Below are 17,719 nucleotides of genomic sequence, written 5' to 3'. Positions count from 1 at the left end.
TCAGGACATCATTACCGAAACAGTAAGTAAGGAGTCTGGCAGGGGATCTAGCAGTATCAGAATGGGAGTGGCAAAGGTTCCTGAAGGTAGAACACTTTTTTATTTTTAACATTCTAAGTTGCTTAACAAATTAAACGTTCGACAACCCCTTTAAGATTTAAAGAAACATGCGCAAGTTGATTGTGATGAAAGCTGTTAATCATGCAAATAAGGAGTTGATTGTGTGATCATCCAAGTCACAGCAAACTGCAACACCCAATTCTGTCAGAATTTAAAGGGTTACAAATGGAAAGGTCGCAGGATGCATGATGTGACTCGCCATGTTAAGTCATATACTACTTCCTCCAAAAGAAGAGAAGAAACCCTCCCCCATTAAGCATATATTCCTTTATATAACAGTATGCTAAAGAGATATATGCCTTCATGCAATCTAGGTTAGTCATCCACGTAACCACCTGAAAGGGTTCGTTCACACAGCAGAAATGGAAGAGGAACTTGAGGCAGAATTACACCTCAAATTCCTCTTCTCCGACAAAAGCAGGGCTTTGGCTTTCCATTGAGGCTTTTACAAATTCATTAAAGGGAGTCTATCATTAGAATCTCATTTTTAACTAAGCCCATGTTGGAATAGCCTTAAGAAGGGCTAATCTTCCCCTACCTCTAGAATTCCTCTCCGTGTTGACGTTTGGTGGATATCCCGGTTTTCGTCATTATGGTAATGAGTCTCCAAACATCCCAGGGTGCAATCCCCTGTGCTGCTTGAAACTCTCTATAGCGCCGCCTCCATCATCTTCTCTGCACCTGGCTCTTCTCTCACGTCACTGTCGCGTCTTCATCCAAAAGCGCCAACTGTGCAGAGTGGGAGAGGCCTTAGGAAAATAGCCGATGGACTTGCGTAGTCAGCCATTTTCCTGTGGCCAAACGGGACATGCACAGTTGGTGCTTTTGGATAACAGTGACACGAGAGAAGAGGCGGAGAAGAAGATGAAGGCAGCAATGGAGAGTTTTCAAGCAGCACAGGTACGCCCCCAGTGCTGTTTGAGCATGCGGGAACGCCCCTGTGCTGTCTGGAGACTCAGCAGAACGATGAAAACCGGGATATCTACCAAACGGCGGCGTGGAGAAGAATTATAAAGGTAGGGGAAGAATAGCCTTTCTTAAAGCTATCCCGACATGGGCTTAGTTAAAAACAAGATTCTAATGATAGACTCCCTTTAAGCTCTTGTAATTTCACCTCAAATTCAGCACGAAATTCCACCATGTGAACAGGTCCTAAGAGCTGGCTAGATGGAATTCAGGCAAACTACTTTTCGTGTAGTGTATAGTAATATACAAGACAAGCATGCTTGACTCATTTCTAAAGACTATAGTGTGCGCACCCATGCATTGTGACCCTTTCACTTGCAGGTACCTTGACGCCCATCTACCAAGTGATTTAACACTGCACTCTGCCAGATGATGCCATTCCGTCCTCCATCAATCTCCTTACAGATTTTTGCCTTCTGATCTCAGGTTTGCCCTCAGCTCTAGCTTCTGAACAGATATCCTGCATTGCCTGAATATGCTGCACATCATTCTCTGTTAGTGATTTCACTCTCTCCCCATTCCCGATTCTGTCTCCGGACACATTTGTGACACTAATCTCGGGAATGACAAGATTTCCCGAATCTGTGGAGTCAATACTTGTGTCATTTTGTTCTAAATGAGAAAAACAAACAAACAAAAAAGAAAAATGGCGGCTGAAATGAGGATGATGGCTTCTCTGGGGAAACAAATACATGGTAATGTAATGTTAACATGGTTACATGAGAAATGACAGAATATTGGTCTAGGCTCCGTCCACACCTAGCAGTTTTCTGATCGCTGCAAAAACATTGCTTATTTCAAACCTACTATTTATACTGAAGTCAGTAGAACAATGAATGGAAGAAGGACAACAGGTGACAATGTCATTTATCATGACTTTTAGATTTCAATGCGATATGAGATAATGATGGTAATGGTTAGAAACTCACGACAATGTTGAATGGATCTATAAAAGCTGATGTCTAAGCACAACATTTAGAACAGAAGCTCCAGTGTGAACACGGTCTTAATACACAAACAGTTTTGGTTAGAAGTTTGAGGATACATTAATACATAGAAAAATAAATAAAGGAGTTTTCTGGGACTTTAAATGGAGTCTGTCAGGTCCAAAATGCCCCCTAAGCCAATAGCTGTGCCATGTAGCAGCCTTTAATAAGGGCAGGAATATACCTTTGCTTTAATTCACCACTTTGTGACCACAAAGATATTGCAATTATCTCTTCATAAATATGCAAATCAGTCAGTGTCTCTAGGGCGGGACCTGATTTGCCTAATTTACATCAGGACAGCAATAAATGCTCTGGTTCTCCTCCGAAATTGGTGCCAATATGTTTCAGCTGTTTGACATTCTAAGCCTCCACCTGCATCACTGTTGTCTGTAGTCAAATCTAGTAAAATCAGACCCCACCCCCAGGGCAGTTGCAGGCTGATTTGCATATTCACAAAAGCTGAATATCCTCATTGTTTTGTGGCTATACAGGTACTCATCTTATCCTATAATGGGCCCCTTCATAACACCATTATTGGTTTCCGAATTACTTTGGACCTGACAGACTCCTAATACTGATGATATAAAGGTCGGTGTCTGCTCCTATAAAAGGCCTCTTTAATTGTGACTTTCTTTAAAGGGATTCTACCATTAAAACTTTTTTTTTTTTTGTGGATAAGACGTCGGAATAGCCTTTAGAAAGGCTATTCGTCTCTTACCTTTAGACGTGGTCTCTGCTGCGCCGTTCCTTAGAAATACCGATTTTTACCTTTATGCAAATGAGTTCTCTCGCAGCGATGGGGGCGGGCCAAAGCGTTCAAACAGCGATGGGGGCATTGCCACCGCTGCCAGAGAATTGTCTCCAGCAACGCCTCCTTCTTCATCCGCAGCGTCATCTTCAATGTCTTCTTCCGGCGCAGGCTTGTAACTTCTAGTCGTCGGGCCTTGAGAAGAGCAGACTGCGCAGGCGCACAGGCCAAGGGAAAATAGCCGCTAACAATACTGTGCAAGCGGCCATTTTCCCGTGGCCTGTACGCCTGCGCAGTCTGCTCTGCTCAAGGCCCGACACCTAGAAGTTACGAGCCTGCGCCGGAAGAAGACATTGAAGATGACGCTGCGGACGAAGAAGGAGGCGGCGTTGGAGACAATTCTCTGGCAGCGGTGGGGACACCTCCACCGCTTTTGAGCGCTGGGACCCGCCCCCATCACTGCAAGAGAACTCATTTGCATACCGTTAAAAACCAGTATTTCTAAGGAACGGCGCAGCGGAAACCACGTCTAAAGGTAAGAGACGAATAGTCTTTCTAAAGGTTATTCCAATGTCTTATCCACAAAAAAAAGGTTTTAATGGTAGAATCCCTTTAAGCTTTTTCAATCAACTCAGGAACAACCTCCCAAAAATATCTACTTTTGAGTATTATCTGCATTATACCCCACCTCTTTGTAAGTTTATTTCATGGGACCATCTCATCCAAAACTGGGAAGGCTATGAGATATTCAATTTCTGGCCCTCAATTTCACCCCGATGTGACAATGATGACTTATATTACGTTGTAGATCATAGACAAATACTCAAAATCTCATGAGAGCATTAAATGGTGTACTGGAAGGAATGACAGTGTTTTCCTTCTGTGTTCTGTCGCTGCTTTCCATCCATGTTCTGACTTCTCCAGGTCACGAGGCTCAGACACAGCACATTACAATGTAATTATACAGTAATCAGTGATAATTGTGACAACCACCCTCAAAGGAGAGCAAGAGGCAGAAACCCGTGCCTAATACTGTCATCACTCCGCAGTAGTACAATCCTAATGCAGGCAGGGGCACCAAAAGCTACAACTGTAAATCCACAGTGCACAACACTCGTTACATTTTAGAGATGTAATTATTACCGCCATACTCCTGATAACATGACTATCAAATGCAGCAGAGTAAGAGGCATATGTACACTCAATGACAAAAAAGCACCCAGGTAGAAATGTCAGGTTACTGCAAAACAATGCATTCAGGCATATATGTAAATTATTAGAGGTGTGGTCTATTAGGTGCTGGGTCTTCTCATAAGAGGGCATAACATTTCTTATCTCACTTCAATATAAAAAAAAGTTCTCAAAGGCTACTTTTGGGTAGTGTATTACTTGGTGAAAACACACTCCATTGACAGACCTTAAGGAGGTGCCTCACTGAACTGAGATAAATAGGATGGTTGTTTCAACTAACTGTCCGCCATCTATTCTGCTGTGACCTGTTAAGAGGTGTCGGTTATGTGAAGGCATGCACACTTGACAAAATGGGCCCCAAACAGCCATGAGATACCACCAGTAGAAAGGATTGTCTGATCCACCAACAAGCACTGAAAGCTCCCACAGTTCCCCTATCCAGATGCAAGTGGCACCTTACACCCCACCATCTCTGGCCAGACCATTTCAGGTGCTTAGCAGAAGGAAGTTTGATGTCCTGGTACCCATTATGTGTCCTCCCATTTACAGCCAGCTTTTGTCACCGTTCATCTGCAGTGGAGGCAAAAAACCTGGACTGTTGTGGACTGGATCTAGGTCCTCTTTAGTGACTAATCCAGGTTTTGTTTGGGATCATTCAATGGTCGTGTTTCAGTATGGAGGCCTCGTGGTGTCAGCTTCAACCCCTCCTTTGCTATGGAATGACACACTGCCCCAATTGCAAGTATGATAATCTGGGGGCCACCAAATATGACAGTATATCACCAGCATACCTCCATTCCAGCCGTATCTCATCATGTATCCAGGCTAGAGGCAGCCCATCCGTGTACTAATTTTACCCAATAAACTTCTCCTTCCACTCCAATATTGTAATTTCTTACATATATCATTATTACGGTCACACATAGAAAGTTTCATTTAATTCCAACAAGTTCTACATGGTGCCTTTTTTTGTCAATGAGTGTATTTTATGTGGTGTTGTCATTTAACATAGAAGCTTTGTATACCAGAGTAAAATACTGCGCACGTCACAACAGGAAAAAGGTTGTCTTACGGTAAAAATGGATTTATAATTTCAGATTGGCAAAGTGTTCACATTGACCCTTTTAAATAGTACAATAATGAATGTGTTTAAAGAGGCAGTACAGAATTAACATGCCTGCTTTATTCCAGAAACCGCACCAGGCATGTATGTGTGTTGTGAATGGTATCGCAGGATGACTTCATTGAGCTGAGATGCAATACCAGACACAACCTGTGAACAGGTGTGGCACTGTTCTTGGAAGAAACAGCCATGTTTTTCTAGATCTGAATACTTTTTCATTTTAAAGTGCACATTAAATAAACTGCCTAAATATTAACTCTCACACAGGGTTAATATTTGTGGCAGCACAGCTCCAACCTGTAATGTTTATCTAGCTTGCAATCACTTGGTAATCTTCTCAGTGCAGACAAAGTCTCTGCTATAAAACGCTTATCTCTTATTAAGCTCATCCCAGCTCTGAGCACATATTGGGCACCTCTCATCTCAGGATTTATTCAGCTACATGGTTTTACGTATCGGAGACTCATTTAGTGATGGACACATTAGCAACCTCCTTAAGTCCACAAAACAAGATAATCCAAAACCACAGCAGATCCTATTGCTGATCCTGCGATTCTGCCCAGCAGGACAAGCCTTTATGGTTGGAGTCATCCTCCATATAGTCTTGGAACTCAGTTAGATGACACTGTTATTTACAAGTGATTGGATACACAAAATCGGTGATAGGTATCTGAACACTGGTAGTCCAATATATATCAATATTAAATAAACACCAGCATCTGATAGCAAACAACAATGCTGTCTACATCTGTAGCTTAAAGGGGTTCTCCAGGGAGTAGTTTACTTCCTCTGGGATTCTATTTGTGATGAACCACTGGATTCTGGGCTGGTTCTGACATGATCAGAACCAGCACCCAGTTCCCAAGTCACTGCACCTCCTCCCTCTTCTCCTGTGTTCACTGCTAGTTACTATGCTATACCGATACTATGAACTATTCAGTCTCTGTTACTAGAGAAGGTCGTCTTTAGAAACCAACTGGTTCAAGACGGAACTCAGGAAATGGAGGGGGGAGGGGCAGGTCTGTCTTCACCTCCTCTGCATGTTCACATACAAAGCTGCTCTGTACTCCCTGCCTGTACACTGCTTAGAGAAAAGAGTAGTTTCTCACAGCTCACAAGGTGAGCCTGTCTACTTCTAACTAGCTGCTTGTGTTATTGCTGATGGGATGTTAGTCAGCAAGCAGCTTTATTATTATGTTCAGATTTATCTTTTTCTGCATTAGGGGTCATTTTAGCTGCATTATAGCATGGATTAGAATCCAATGTCCCTGGATTTCCTATGTTATGTTCACTTGGGCTTTTCTCAGCTATTCATTTGACATTTTACAGTTATTTCTGGCACAATTACATGTAAAGAAACCAGTAGTAGTAATAATGGAGACTGCGTTGTACTGTACATGACTCTGCCTCTGAGATGCAAAATGTGCTGCAGCATCAATACGGCTACTAGCTGCAGTAAAACGGATAGGACACCATGTATGAAGGCTTTTACAGCCGGAGAATAGATTGTCTAGCAAAACCCTGCAGATATTTCAACTTTTGATGAAAACTCATGTGCCCTTTAAGGAGAAGTGGGTGTGCTTACACATTTGCTTTTTAGAATGGCAACTCTTGTATCAAGTAACTTCAGGAGGGGCACCAGGAACAAATGGAAGGTAAGAGTTAAGTCATTAAGGGAACTTTAACCCCTTCACATAGGACAGATATCTTGCATTGAAATTTGCAGATCCATATTTGGTGAAGTGATAGAAGATATGGAAAGGCCAATACAGGCTGTTGCTTGTCATTTACAGGATTAAGCGCTACTTTCTTATATGCCTGTGGCCACAATATCAATCACCGTCAGTGGACACAGTTAATAAAGGCCAGAGGCAGAAAGTACTGCATGGTCAGAGCCTTGGCTGGGACCCTGTGTCTAGAAATAGGTCTTATTTTTGAAGAATATAAAGCATATATGTGTTTCTTATATTCAGAAAAATATATAAAATTCTAATAGCAGGTTTTATAACATTCTAGGTTCTAAATTTTGAGCTATTTTCGAGCTTTAAGAGAGAAAACATTGTGGGCTCGATCACCATTGATCATAAGGGAAAATATAATTCCCACTTCCTTCAGGACATATCGTAGACAATAAGCCATTTCAAGCCAGGACATCAATAAGAATTTGCCTGAATGAAGTAACACATTGCTGAATTCTCACTCGATTAGCGTATCTGCTACACCATCTCAGGAAGGCTATGGAAACAGATCAATTTTAACAAGGCTCATTACGCTGTTATATGAAGGTTAAGTGATGCTCCTTACAGTCTCAAAACAATTGTGCACTCCTAAGTGTACTAATGCTACGTAAACGGAGGCTTATTTAGTGTACATTTATATAGAAGGAGGAATAATTCAATATAACAGCTCTGAAATGTGTATGGAATTTGTGGACGTGTGCATATTGCAAAGCTGAGTTCACATTGCTCTTACATTCTCACGTGTAGTACATTTGAAGCTTTTACCCTGAAACTTTTTTTTTTGTGCATCACCAATTATCAGAACTTCAAGTACAGGTATCTTGTTGTTAAAAAAAAAAAAAACCTACAGCAAACACACATCTTCCATCATAGAAATTGCATAAGGAAGATATGACACTTCTCTGATTGATAGCTTTTTCCATACAGATTTCACAGCTTATTGAGCCGTTGCGTTATTTCTTATACAACTGACTAACCAGATGCTGGTGGAAAGTGATTGGCAGGTGATATGGATAAAGATATATAGAGAATGGGTCTACTGGATAAAATATAAGATAAAATTGGTGTAGTTGGTATTTGCAAACAGGCAAAATCCAACAAGTTAAAGGAAATAAAATATAGAAATGACTGATATGGACAATGGCTCCATTGGGTCCTTGGAGAAAGATGATCATTTGCACTGAAGCCCTACGGGTGCAATCCCTTATCTTTAGCGCTCAAGTGTAGTCTCCAGATCAAAAACATTGCCTACAGAGTTCTTGATCTGACTTGTTGGCAAGTCTGGAATTGTGCCCCATTGAGGCTATACATCACCAGTCAGCCAAACTGTTATAGTTGTGTCCACATCAAGCACAAGATAACTGGATGGACACATCTGATACATGTAAATCCAGCCCTACTAGCCACACCGTTCTGAAACATATTTCACATCTGTGCAATAAGACGTGAATGTTGACTTCCAAGTGATCCCATCTTGAAAACTTCAGTTTCTATTTTACTTATATAGTGCCAGCATATACCGCTTTACAGATATTGTGAACACTATTCCAAGTAGGGTACACTGTCTAAAGATCTCCAGCAGTATGTCTTTGGAGGGTATGAGGAAACCGGAGTACCCAGAAGAAAACAACGCAAACATGGGGAGAACATACAAACTCCTTGCAGATGTTGTCCTTGGTCAGAGTCAAACCCAGGACTCCAGCGCTGCAAGTGCTAGCCACTGAGCCACCATGCTTCCCTATGATCTTCACCAATACTCCTTTCAACGGATTATATTTACATTGAAAACCTTCTTGTAATATTTCCTTTTTTACCTATTTGACGGTATAATTGGAATTGATGTAGAGCAGTGATGCTTGGTTGGCTTTATGTTGTCATGGCCGTCCCAGGTTAACCAATCCTTAATATGTTTATATGTCAAATGCCCTGCTGTGATAAGACTGTTTCGCTGGGTGATTTTAATTGAGATATTTATATGTGTCAAAATTTGTATAAAAATCTTTTTAAAAAACCTATAATGCTATCAGCAACGGTATTCTGTAAAGTAAAGTGGTCTTGAAGAAATCATGAAAAAAAAAAACATTCTAGCTGACTTAACCGAACCTGTCCAAACCCCAAAGTATCCCTTCCTGAACGGTACATTAAAAAACCAGATACAGATTTAGAGTCTCACCGTTCCTCTTCCACCGATGACCCCGTATAGACATACTGGTCACAGCATTTCTAGATATCCTGGAAGATGTAGGGGCAATTTCAACTTGGATGCATTTAGTGCCTTCCTTAGTTCCCTTAATAGCTCCTTGTGGTAATGAGGCCTTTATTGCATTGGCAACCTGAGACAGAAAGTAAAAAAAAAAACCTTAGAATTAGCAGATTTATATAGAATCCCATAAATAAAACACATCCAACATGTCATGGTGCTGATGGAGAGGTTGGTGCCATGAAGAACTCAGGGTCTTAAGGATTAGAAAAGGGCTTCACAGACTATTTTACAGCTGCAATTTGCAAATCACAGATGGGTTGCAGTTTATGATGATAAAGTCTTGTGAGACTTGTGACCGATAATTAAAAACATGTCTGGTTTTCTTTTACAACAGTTGTGGGAGATGTAATGTTGTAATATGACCACATTGCATTACTGAAATGTGAGTGATCTTCACATGACACGGCACAACCCTAGACTGATATAAATGTTCCTACAAGACGACTCTCTTACTCAACCATAGACAATCATTAAATGCGATGACACTATGACACTGCAATCTTCATGTTACCCAACACAAATCTCTCTGTAGTCCTATTCTTAAATGTATCCAGACTGGAAGAATAATCCTGTAATCCACACACTTACCAATAGAGGCTCTGGGAATAATTCCAGCTGTGCCCTGTATAGAACATCATCCAGTGCTCTACGCGCTACATCCCATTCTCCATTGTAGCTATAAGAGACGAGAATATGTGAATACCAAGAAATCCTGGAAAAGATCTGCCACTTACAGTTATAACAAAAAATGCACCAAGCAAACTGATAAAAAAAAAATAAAAAATACAGGGTTAGAATAAATTTAGGCTGCAAATACAATATTATTGCATGGATCGAAAAGTAAGATTTGATATTTTTGATAAGTGTACCAATTTTATAGTATACAATGAGGTCAAGATCCCAAAAGGTTCTTTATTTTACATCTTTGAAAATATGCGCTAAAGGAATTATCCAATTCAGGGCTCGTTCACATCTGCGCCCGGTTCTGCAGGTTTCCGTTTCTGAGCAGGAGACGGAAGCCTGCAGGACTCTCACCCATTCGCGGTGGAGAGCACAAAACGCTCACGGCCGGACCCGGTCTGTGATTCGTTCTGTGGTTTCCGTCTTCTGCATGCAAGGAGACCCCAACGCAGGTGTGAACCTAGTGTCATCCAATAGACTATAATGGAGTGTGCGTTTTCCATGCAGAGAGGAAAGTAGTTCATGAAGTACATTCCTATCTGCATAACTCGTGCGGACAGCATGCGGAAAACACACAGAACCCATTATAGTCTATGGGGTCCGTGTGCTTTCAGAAGCTCACCACTTGTCAATGTGTTCGGTATTCCATTCAGGGGGGTCCCCAAGCGGACTCCCCGAACAGAGTACCGAATGCAGATGAGAACTAAGCCTTACATGGAGGTGGCAGATGAATATGATTGGGAGGAAGGGGGCGATAGACTATTTTAATATGCATACCATTAGCCTTTTACCTAGCCATACCTATCATATATATATATATATATATATATATATATATATATATATATATATATATTCATATCCATTATGTCTCCTAATGTGAAGACTAAGAATAAACACTCAATGATGTGAAACAGTTAACTGAGTTTCACTATATTGTACGCCTGGTACGCACAACTTAACACTGATCACGATAAATTTTTCGCCCCCTTGCATATGGCCTTGGTTAGATTATCAACCATGAAAAGTAAGTAGACAGGTGGGTGTAGGACTGAAAATCACTAATTTCCTAACAGCTTCAACCCGACCATCTATGGCTGTGGGTACCTGCGCGTACTAGTTGCCATGGTTTCATGACTTTCTTTCTCAGCTCTTTACGTTCTTATGCCCTTACATCAATAAGATATTAGCAGCTATTCTGGAACAGATTGCCATCTATATGCAGGAGTTATTCTGCACAACTATTAAACAACGACAACATTTATAAATATATTAGCAGATGACACAAATACACAAGATTGATGGAACGGGCTGTGTACATTGTGATCTAGTGCTCAGACAAGAGATATAACATATGACTTCACCTTCACGTAATATACAACCAGACAATGAATATTGTGCCCATCCTCAGTATAGATCTGGGCATAGCAAGACAACAGGAAGAAAGCCCCTACGTTCTTAAACCTTTAGGCTAAGGCCCCATAGGATGTTCCGCAGCTCTAAAGCTCTGCGGGAAAAACCGTGGCGTCTGAACAGAAAGTTCACAGAGTTTTCCTCCACAGATTTTCTGTTACCATTATATGTAAGGGAAAGCCAACGGCGTTTCCGTAGATATAATTGACAGGCTTTGATTTCCAAAACCACGCCGATTTTCGAAGTCACAGCATGACTGCAAAGTGACCATGGGATTTGCATGAATCTAATCCACTATGCAGATACTGTAAAACGCCGCAATTTTTCCCGCGGCGCAAATCGCTGTGTTTCCAGCTTGTGGGCCCCAGCCTGAAAGAGGTATTCCTATTACCTGCATTATATTTAATGGGTCCATAAAAAGGTGAAATATGTGCAGGGTCTTACTGGGCAGTCTGTTCCATGACTGTATAAGCCTTCGTACATGGTATCCTATCAGTTTTTCTGCTACTAATAATCATATTATGGCTGAAATAGTGTCTACATTTGTAGCTCAGCCAGGGAACTTGTATACAATAAGGAGCAGGCTGCTCCCCTCCCCTAAACCATTGCTGATAATGTTCTGCCATTCTGCCAGCAGTAACTATACAATTGCAAACAATACTTGAATAAAGCCCAAGTGACTGTAATTTTGGAGATCCAGGAACACTGGATTGTAAATACAGGGCAAATACATGCAACCAAGCAGATAAAACGCAAGATAGAAAAACAAAATCAATCTAAGAGCACAATCCATAAAGGAGAATCAACCCCTCCCCTCTCCATTGACTGTGTGAAGAAATGAGGAACGCCCTGTACATTCACATTTCATTCTGTCTTCCTTATCTCAGTATCTATGGATGAACTTCCGTGGTAACAAGAGTGAACTGCAAATTAGTTAGAAGGGAGACACCTAGTGGCAGGAACTTTAGAGGGGTTTTCCAGGCAGTAAGCAGTCACATTTTTAATTAAAGCACATTACATATTGGTCCAGAATCACATGCTCTATAACATTATACTGATTTGGCTGTAAATATAGTGACTATTTAAAGTTGTATCGAAAGGTACGGCCCCAAATGTGAGTTTTCCTACTAATTACCTATTCAGGGGATCTGTGGGGGTCTGCCAACCCAAACCCCACACAAATCATCTGTTCTGGCAGCCACTAGGCATCATGAGTGCATGCAAGGCTTCTCATATTCAATTAGTAGGAGCGATGCTACAACCTATCCATTACATAGTGGTGGATCCAAGGAATTGCTTGCTTGACGTTCCCCATCCACTGCAGCAGCTTTTAGCACAACAAGGCTGTCAGAGCTGCTGATCTGAGTGGGGTTTGGGTGCTAAACTGCATCAGATCACATATTGATAATCTATAATTAGAAAAGGTTATCAATATAAAAACTCCATCTATGGCTGGAAAACTGAAATGTTTACCCAATATATTTCTTTATCTATCTTGCTCTATTAGTTAGATACTGCTCATTATTCCTCCTTAGTGTTTTTGCCTAGGCTTAAAACAACCCTCGCTATCTAGCTGCAGTGGTCCGGCTGTCCATCAGTCCTTGTTCCCAGCCACCTCTTTTCTTTCCTGTGACTGCAGAGGCCATTGATTGACCACAGTGCTCACGTGCAGCAAGGATATCTGCTGGAACAAGTCTCCGGGTGCCCCTGGACCGGACAGCGGCCAGTGAAACTGAAAAACTTGGGGACAGCTGAGTAGGTTTTATTTTTATTTTTCACCTTCCTCATCCTCCTGTCAGAAATCTGGACAAGCCCTTTAGTGGTAGCAGGCAACGGACACAGATGGTGCCCCCTATGTTTGTGTCCGTTCCCACTGACTAATGTAAACAACAAGATGGTCGCGGTCTTCTGTCCTGTGTTTACTTTTGAAATGGAAGAAAGATCTGCATGCACAACTTTTTCTTCTCACAAATGAAGAAAAACAAAAACATGACAGAGGCCTTTTTACATTAGCGTGTCTGTACTGTCATTTAATGTCCGTTGCTCACATCATGTGATGGATGAGAGCAATGGACATCAAATAACGGTAGTGTGACCTTATCCTAACCCTGCCCACTTATCACAGAAACTAGGAAGTGGAGGAGAGAAGAGCCGGTGAAACCCTGATATGGCAAAACCCCTTTAATATTTACATACATGAATATGATATCACTTGACCACTATTTCACCAGCAATGCAGATTAGAGAAAGCCGTCTCCTTACACCGCCAGGGATAGCTGCTAATTTCACACCAGTGGATTTCAGGGCGCTGCAACCAAATATCATCAGTCTCCACTGCAACAGAAGTCAAGCAGACTTATAAGGAGCTGGGATTTGGATGTACAGCCTGGAAATTGATATGAAGTATCAGCTACGCCTGCAAGTGTGCGGAGACACCACTCTCTCATCTGCATGCTGGAGGTATTGTAGTCAAGCTCAACAATATTTGCACAAGTGCCGCTTCACCTTTGCTGATGGGCAGATTTCCAATTACAGCCCAGAATTCCCCTTCTATAAATGAATGGAGGCAGACATGCTTTAATACAGATCCTTTTTTGCCTTGATTTTCTAATATGAGAGAAACGCTGCTTCTGGATAAAAATTCACCTAGAAATATCGGCTTGTCACAGATTCCCCCTAGTATGGTAGCAGACAAATGTAAGGCACAGTGCTGTTGCGGCTTATTTTCCATGTCATATATATCCTCTGCTAGGAACAAAATCTACAGAACTGTACGCTATGGAGATCTTGGCAGCACTGACATTCGAGGCAGAATACACTTACTAGACGTGGACCCCAATGATGGGCTTCAGGTAGGTTTAACAATTTACAGGTGGAAAGAAAAAGTCACCTCGAGGTTTATCTATGCCAGAGGATGACATTACACTCTTCTCCATTAGTCTTCTTGTCTTACACAACATTTGCATGTTCTCTCCTTTAATTTCACCTCAGGCGCTCACAGTGCAGAAAACATGCAAAGTGACTTCACTGCTAGCACAAATCCCCCTCCCCATCATAATGTCCCCTACAATGCACTGTGGATGGTTAGATATTCCCGGTGGCTCCCTTCATCATGTTCAGCCAGGGGATGGGAATAGGCACGACAGTCTAAGCATTTCCTTAACCATCAACGCCATTTTTGTCTAAAAAGGCATCTAATCCTTTTCTGAAGCGGTCAGCTGGGTAGGCTATTCTACAGATTCACAGTCTTTACAGTGAAGAAGCCTTGTCGGCTTCTGAGATTAAACCTTTCTTTTCTCCAGTTGGCCCTATTGTCTTTTAGGAGAATTGTACATAGAACAGCTTTTCCCCATATTTATTATGTCCCTGACAGCCCCTATGTGGCTTAGAAGAAATATTGATGGTGGTCAGGTTTTTGCATTGCACATGGAAGTGTTCAACAAATTCCAACTATCTCATATTTTATAATAAGATGTAAAATATAATGTACATCATCATGGACATACACCACTTGTGCACACATAGGTCAGTAGATGACCTCTATAACAACTCTTTATTTTGACAGTACAAAATTCAAAATGCCCATCAGGTTAGGCCCATTAAGGGTAATTCATCAAGACTAGCATTACATCATGATTTCCATCCCATATTCCAAAGACATACTGATAGGGAAAAAATGTACATTGTGAGCTCTATGTGGGGCTCACAATCTACATAAAAATAAATAAATAAATGTATAAATAACACTCCTCCATTGTGTTGTCTTGTACAATTTTATGCGATTTCAGAAACAAGTCCATGAAATCTAATAATACCGCATAGACATAATCTTACAATGAGTAGTAAATGCCAGTCAGGAGCTGCACCATAAACTCTGAGGACGCTGGTATTCTGTTCTTGACACCTGTATATTTTCTTGCATGTTGCCGAGGATATCCACATACACAAAGCCTGCGAAAATAATAGAGAATATAATAGAAAATGGTATATTTATTTGTTAAAAATCTTAATTTGTTGAAATCAGAATATCCCTTTAAAGAGTCAATGAAGGACTTAGAAAATGTGGCTGCTTTCTTCTCAGGAAGTGACATGTTGGCAATGAACTGTAGCTCTTCCATGTGACCTTGAAATGAATGGGAGCAGGCAGAAGAATGGCCATCTGCCCAATGGATGTGATGTCACTTCGTAAGAAGAAGAAAACAGCTGTGTTTTCTAAGCCTAGCACAACCCTTTTAAGAAGTTGTTTTATAGGCTGATGCCCTCCTGGCATCTAAGACCAGGGCTGCGGAACCAGTTTTTGGTGGAATCAGAAAAAAAAAAGTTACTAAAATAAAATGACTTGTCATTTTTAGTTAAACAATGTTTACTATTGTATAATTATTAGATATATACAGTAATTTACTTCTTATTTACTTTCATAGGGGTTTAATAACTAGCTTTACAGCTTCTATGGCCTCGTTCACATCTGCGTTGGGGAGTCTGCTTGGGGACACCGCAAATGGAATTCCGAATACATTGACAAGTGGTGAGCAATGAAAGCACACGGACCCCTAAAGACGTGTGTTTTCCGCGCAGTGTCCGCACGAGTCATGTGGAGAGGAAAATAGTTCATGAAGTACTTTTCTCTCCGCATGACTCGTTCGGACACCACATGGAAAACACATGGACCCCATTATAGTCTATGGGGTCCATGTGCTTTCATTGCTCACCGCTTGTCAATGCATTCGGTATTCCGCTCGAGGGGTCCCCAAGCGGACTCCCCGACTGGCATACCGAACGCAGATGTGAACCAGGCCTATCTAACCATAGCAGTCAGCCATTTGTGAAGAAGTTGAAGTTGGGCTGAAGTTAAAGATCAGTTATAGTCGGAGACTTGGAGTACGGACTCCATAGCCTTGTCAACAACAGCATGTATTCTGTGGTAGACTTCTCCTGAGTGTATTTATTTTTTGATTGCACAGATTTTTATTTTTACCCTTTTAGGATAAGCATTGTCCATGAACTTGCAACGTACTCTTGCCATGGGCACAAATGTCAGCCCAAAACACTAAAACAAGTCCAATATTTGCTATGCTGTCCAAAAGAAGGCCAGTGAGAGTCTACTATCTGTTTTATTTGCATGCACAAAACACCATTTACTGAATAAGGTCTTTACTTTGCTCAGCCACACAGAAAATTAAACTGCGCTGGGTACTTTTTCTTTTTCAAGCACCGTTCTGTCCATTAGCTACTATATTAATACATGGCGTGCAGAGATGATTGAAATGTATTGGGATGAAGAGTCTGGGACTGTGCAGACTATTGACTGACTCCACACTTAATTAGTTATGTGATCAATACTCTCCGGTCAGCAATCGTTCAGCCGCAGCGCTCATTTCCACTTATATGGCATTTACAATGTAAACCAGTGCTTAAGGGCAGAAAGCTTAAAAAAATAAAATGCACGTTGCTTTTTTTTTTTCTCAAAGCACTTGAAATACTGTGTAAATTGCTTAGACATTTACTTATTTCACTGGAATAATAATCATTATGATATGATGAATTAAAAAACACTGCTGCGCACTTGGTTTCCTGTATTTAAGAAAATTAAAGGGGATGTCAGATTTAGAAAGCACATCTTTAAATAATAATAGAAAATAAGGAGTTAATGGAAAGTGACCCCTATTCTGGAAGCCAGAAATTGTGCAGTACTTCATTACCCATGGGGTGGCGCTGTTGGGGAAATCAGCACCTGCTGATGGATGGAAAACCCAGAAACAGGAAAATCGGTACTCAGCTTTCCAAACCGACCGCTCTGATTTATTTGGAAGACTAGTCAAATACCTAGTTAACACTCTCTCTGTACTATATGGTACCCATCTGGATTACGTGATTGTATCTCAATGTCCCAGATATGTATTATAGGTAGAGTGGACAGGGAGATACTCTTTATTTATTGCAATAGTGTCTTTTAGTTTATATCATATGAAAAAAAGCCTTATAAATATACCTATCGAGTGTCAGTACCTGATGTCAATATTTAACCCTACCTTTAAAGAGAACCTGCTACCAGGTCTGAAAAGCCCAAACATACACCATCTGATAGGCACTGCCACCTTGAAAATGTTAGTGTTTTGTTTATCCAATTCTGTTCGGTCATTACAAAGTTATAAGCCCTTTTAGTGCTAATGTAGATTAGGGTATACTAGACAAGTGGACAGTGCCTTCTTTGGTGGCGGGGTCTCTGCGTCCTGTATATCAAGCAGTGTTACCACCCACTTGGCTAGTATACCCTAATCTGCATCACCACTAAATGGGCTTATAACTTTGGAATGGCTGAACAGATATAGTTAAAACACCAAAATGCTCAGGGTAACAGTGCCTATCATATCAATCGGCTATTTAGACCTAGCAACAGGTCTTTAAAACTACTGCAGTTCCGGTTTATGTCAGCCAGGGTTCAGTCCCCAGCCTTTACACTGAGGCCTGGTTCACATCTGCGTCTGT

The 17,719-nt window shown here is 41.2% G+C and overlaps 1 protein-coding gene across 4 annotated transcripts in view; it reads right to left on the bottom strand.

Moving 5' to 3' along the window:
- HYCC1 (hyccin PI4KA lipid kinase complex subunit 1) overlaps positions 1-17,719 on the bottom strand; it is a 95,350-nt gene that overhangs the window by 6,254 nt on the left and 71,377 nt on the right. For 2 of the 4 annotated variants that reach the window (XM_075271443.1, XM_075271444.1), the window contains exons 8-10: positions 15,068-15,184; positions 9,728-9,815; positions 9,050-9,209 (exon numbers count right to left, since the gene is read on the bottom strand). In XM_075271443.1, coding sequence (XP_075127544.1) covers positions 9,050-9,209; positions 9,728-9,815; positions 15,068-15,184 — 365 coding nt within the window. Of the gene's footprint in view, positions 1-1,411; positions 1,699-9,049; positions 9,210-9,727; positions 9,816-15,067; positions 15,185-17,719 lie in introns of all 4 variants that reach the window. The other 2 variants (XM_075271446.1, XM_075271445.1) reach the window with 2 other exon arrangements.

This window comes from Leptodactylus fuscus, chromosome 4 (assembly GCF_031893055.1).
Source record: "Leptodactylus fuscus isolate aLepFus1 chromosome 4, aLepFus1.hap2, whole genome shotgun sequence".
NCBI classification, from domain to species: domain Eukaryota; kingdom Metazoa; phylum Chordata; class Amphibia; order Anura; family Leptodactylidae; genus Leptodactylus; species Leptodactylus fuscus.
The sequence above is the reverse complement of the archived record's forward strand: the minus strand, read 5'-3'. Positions and strand labels throughout refer to the sequence as shown.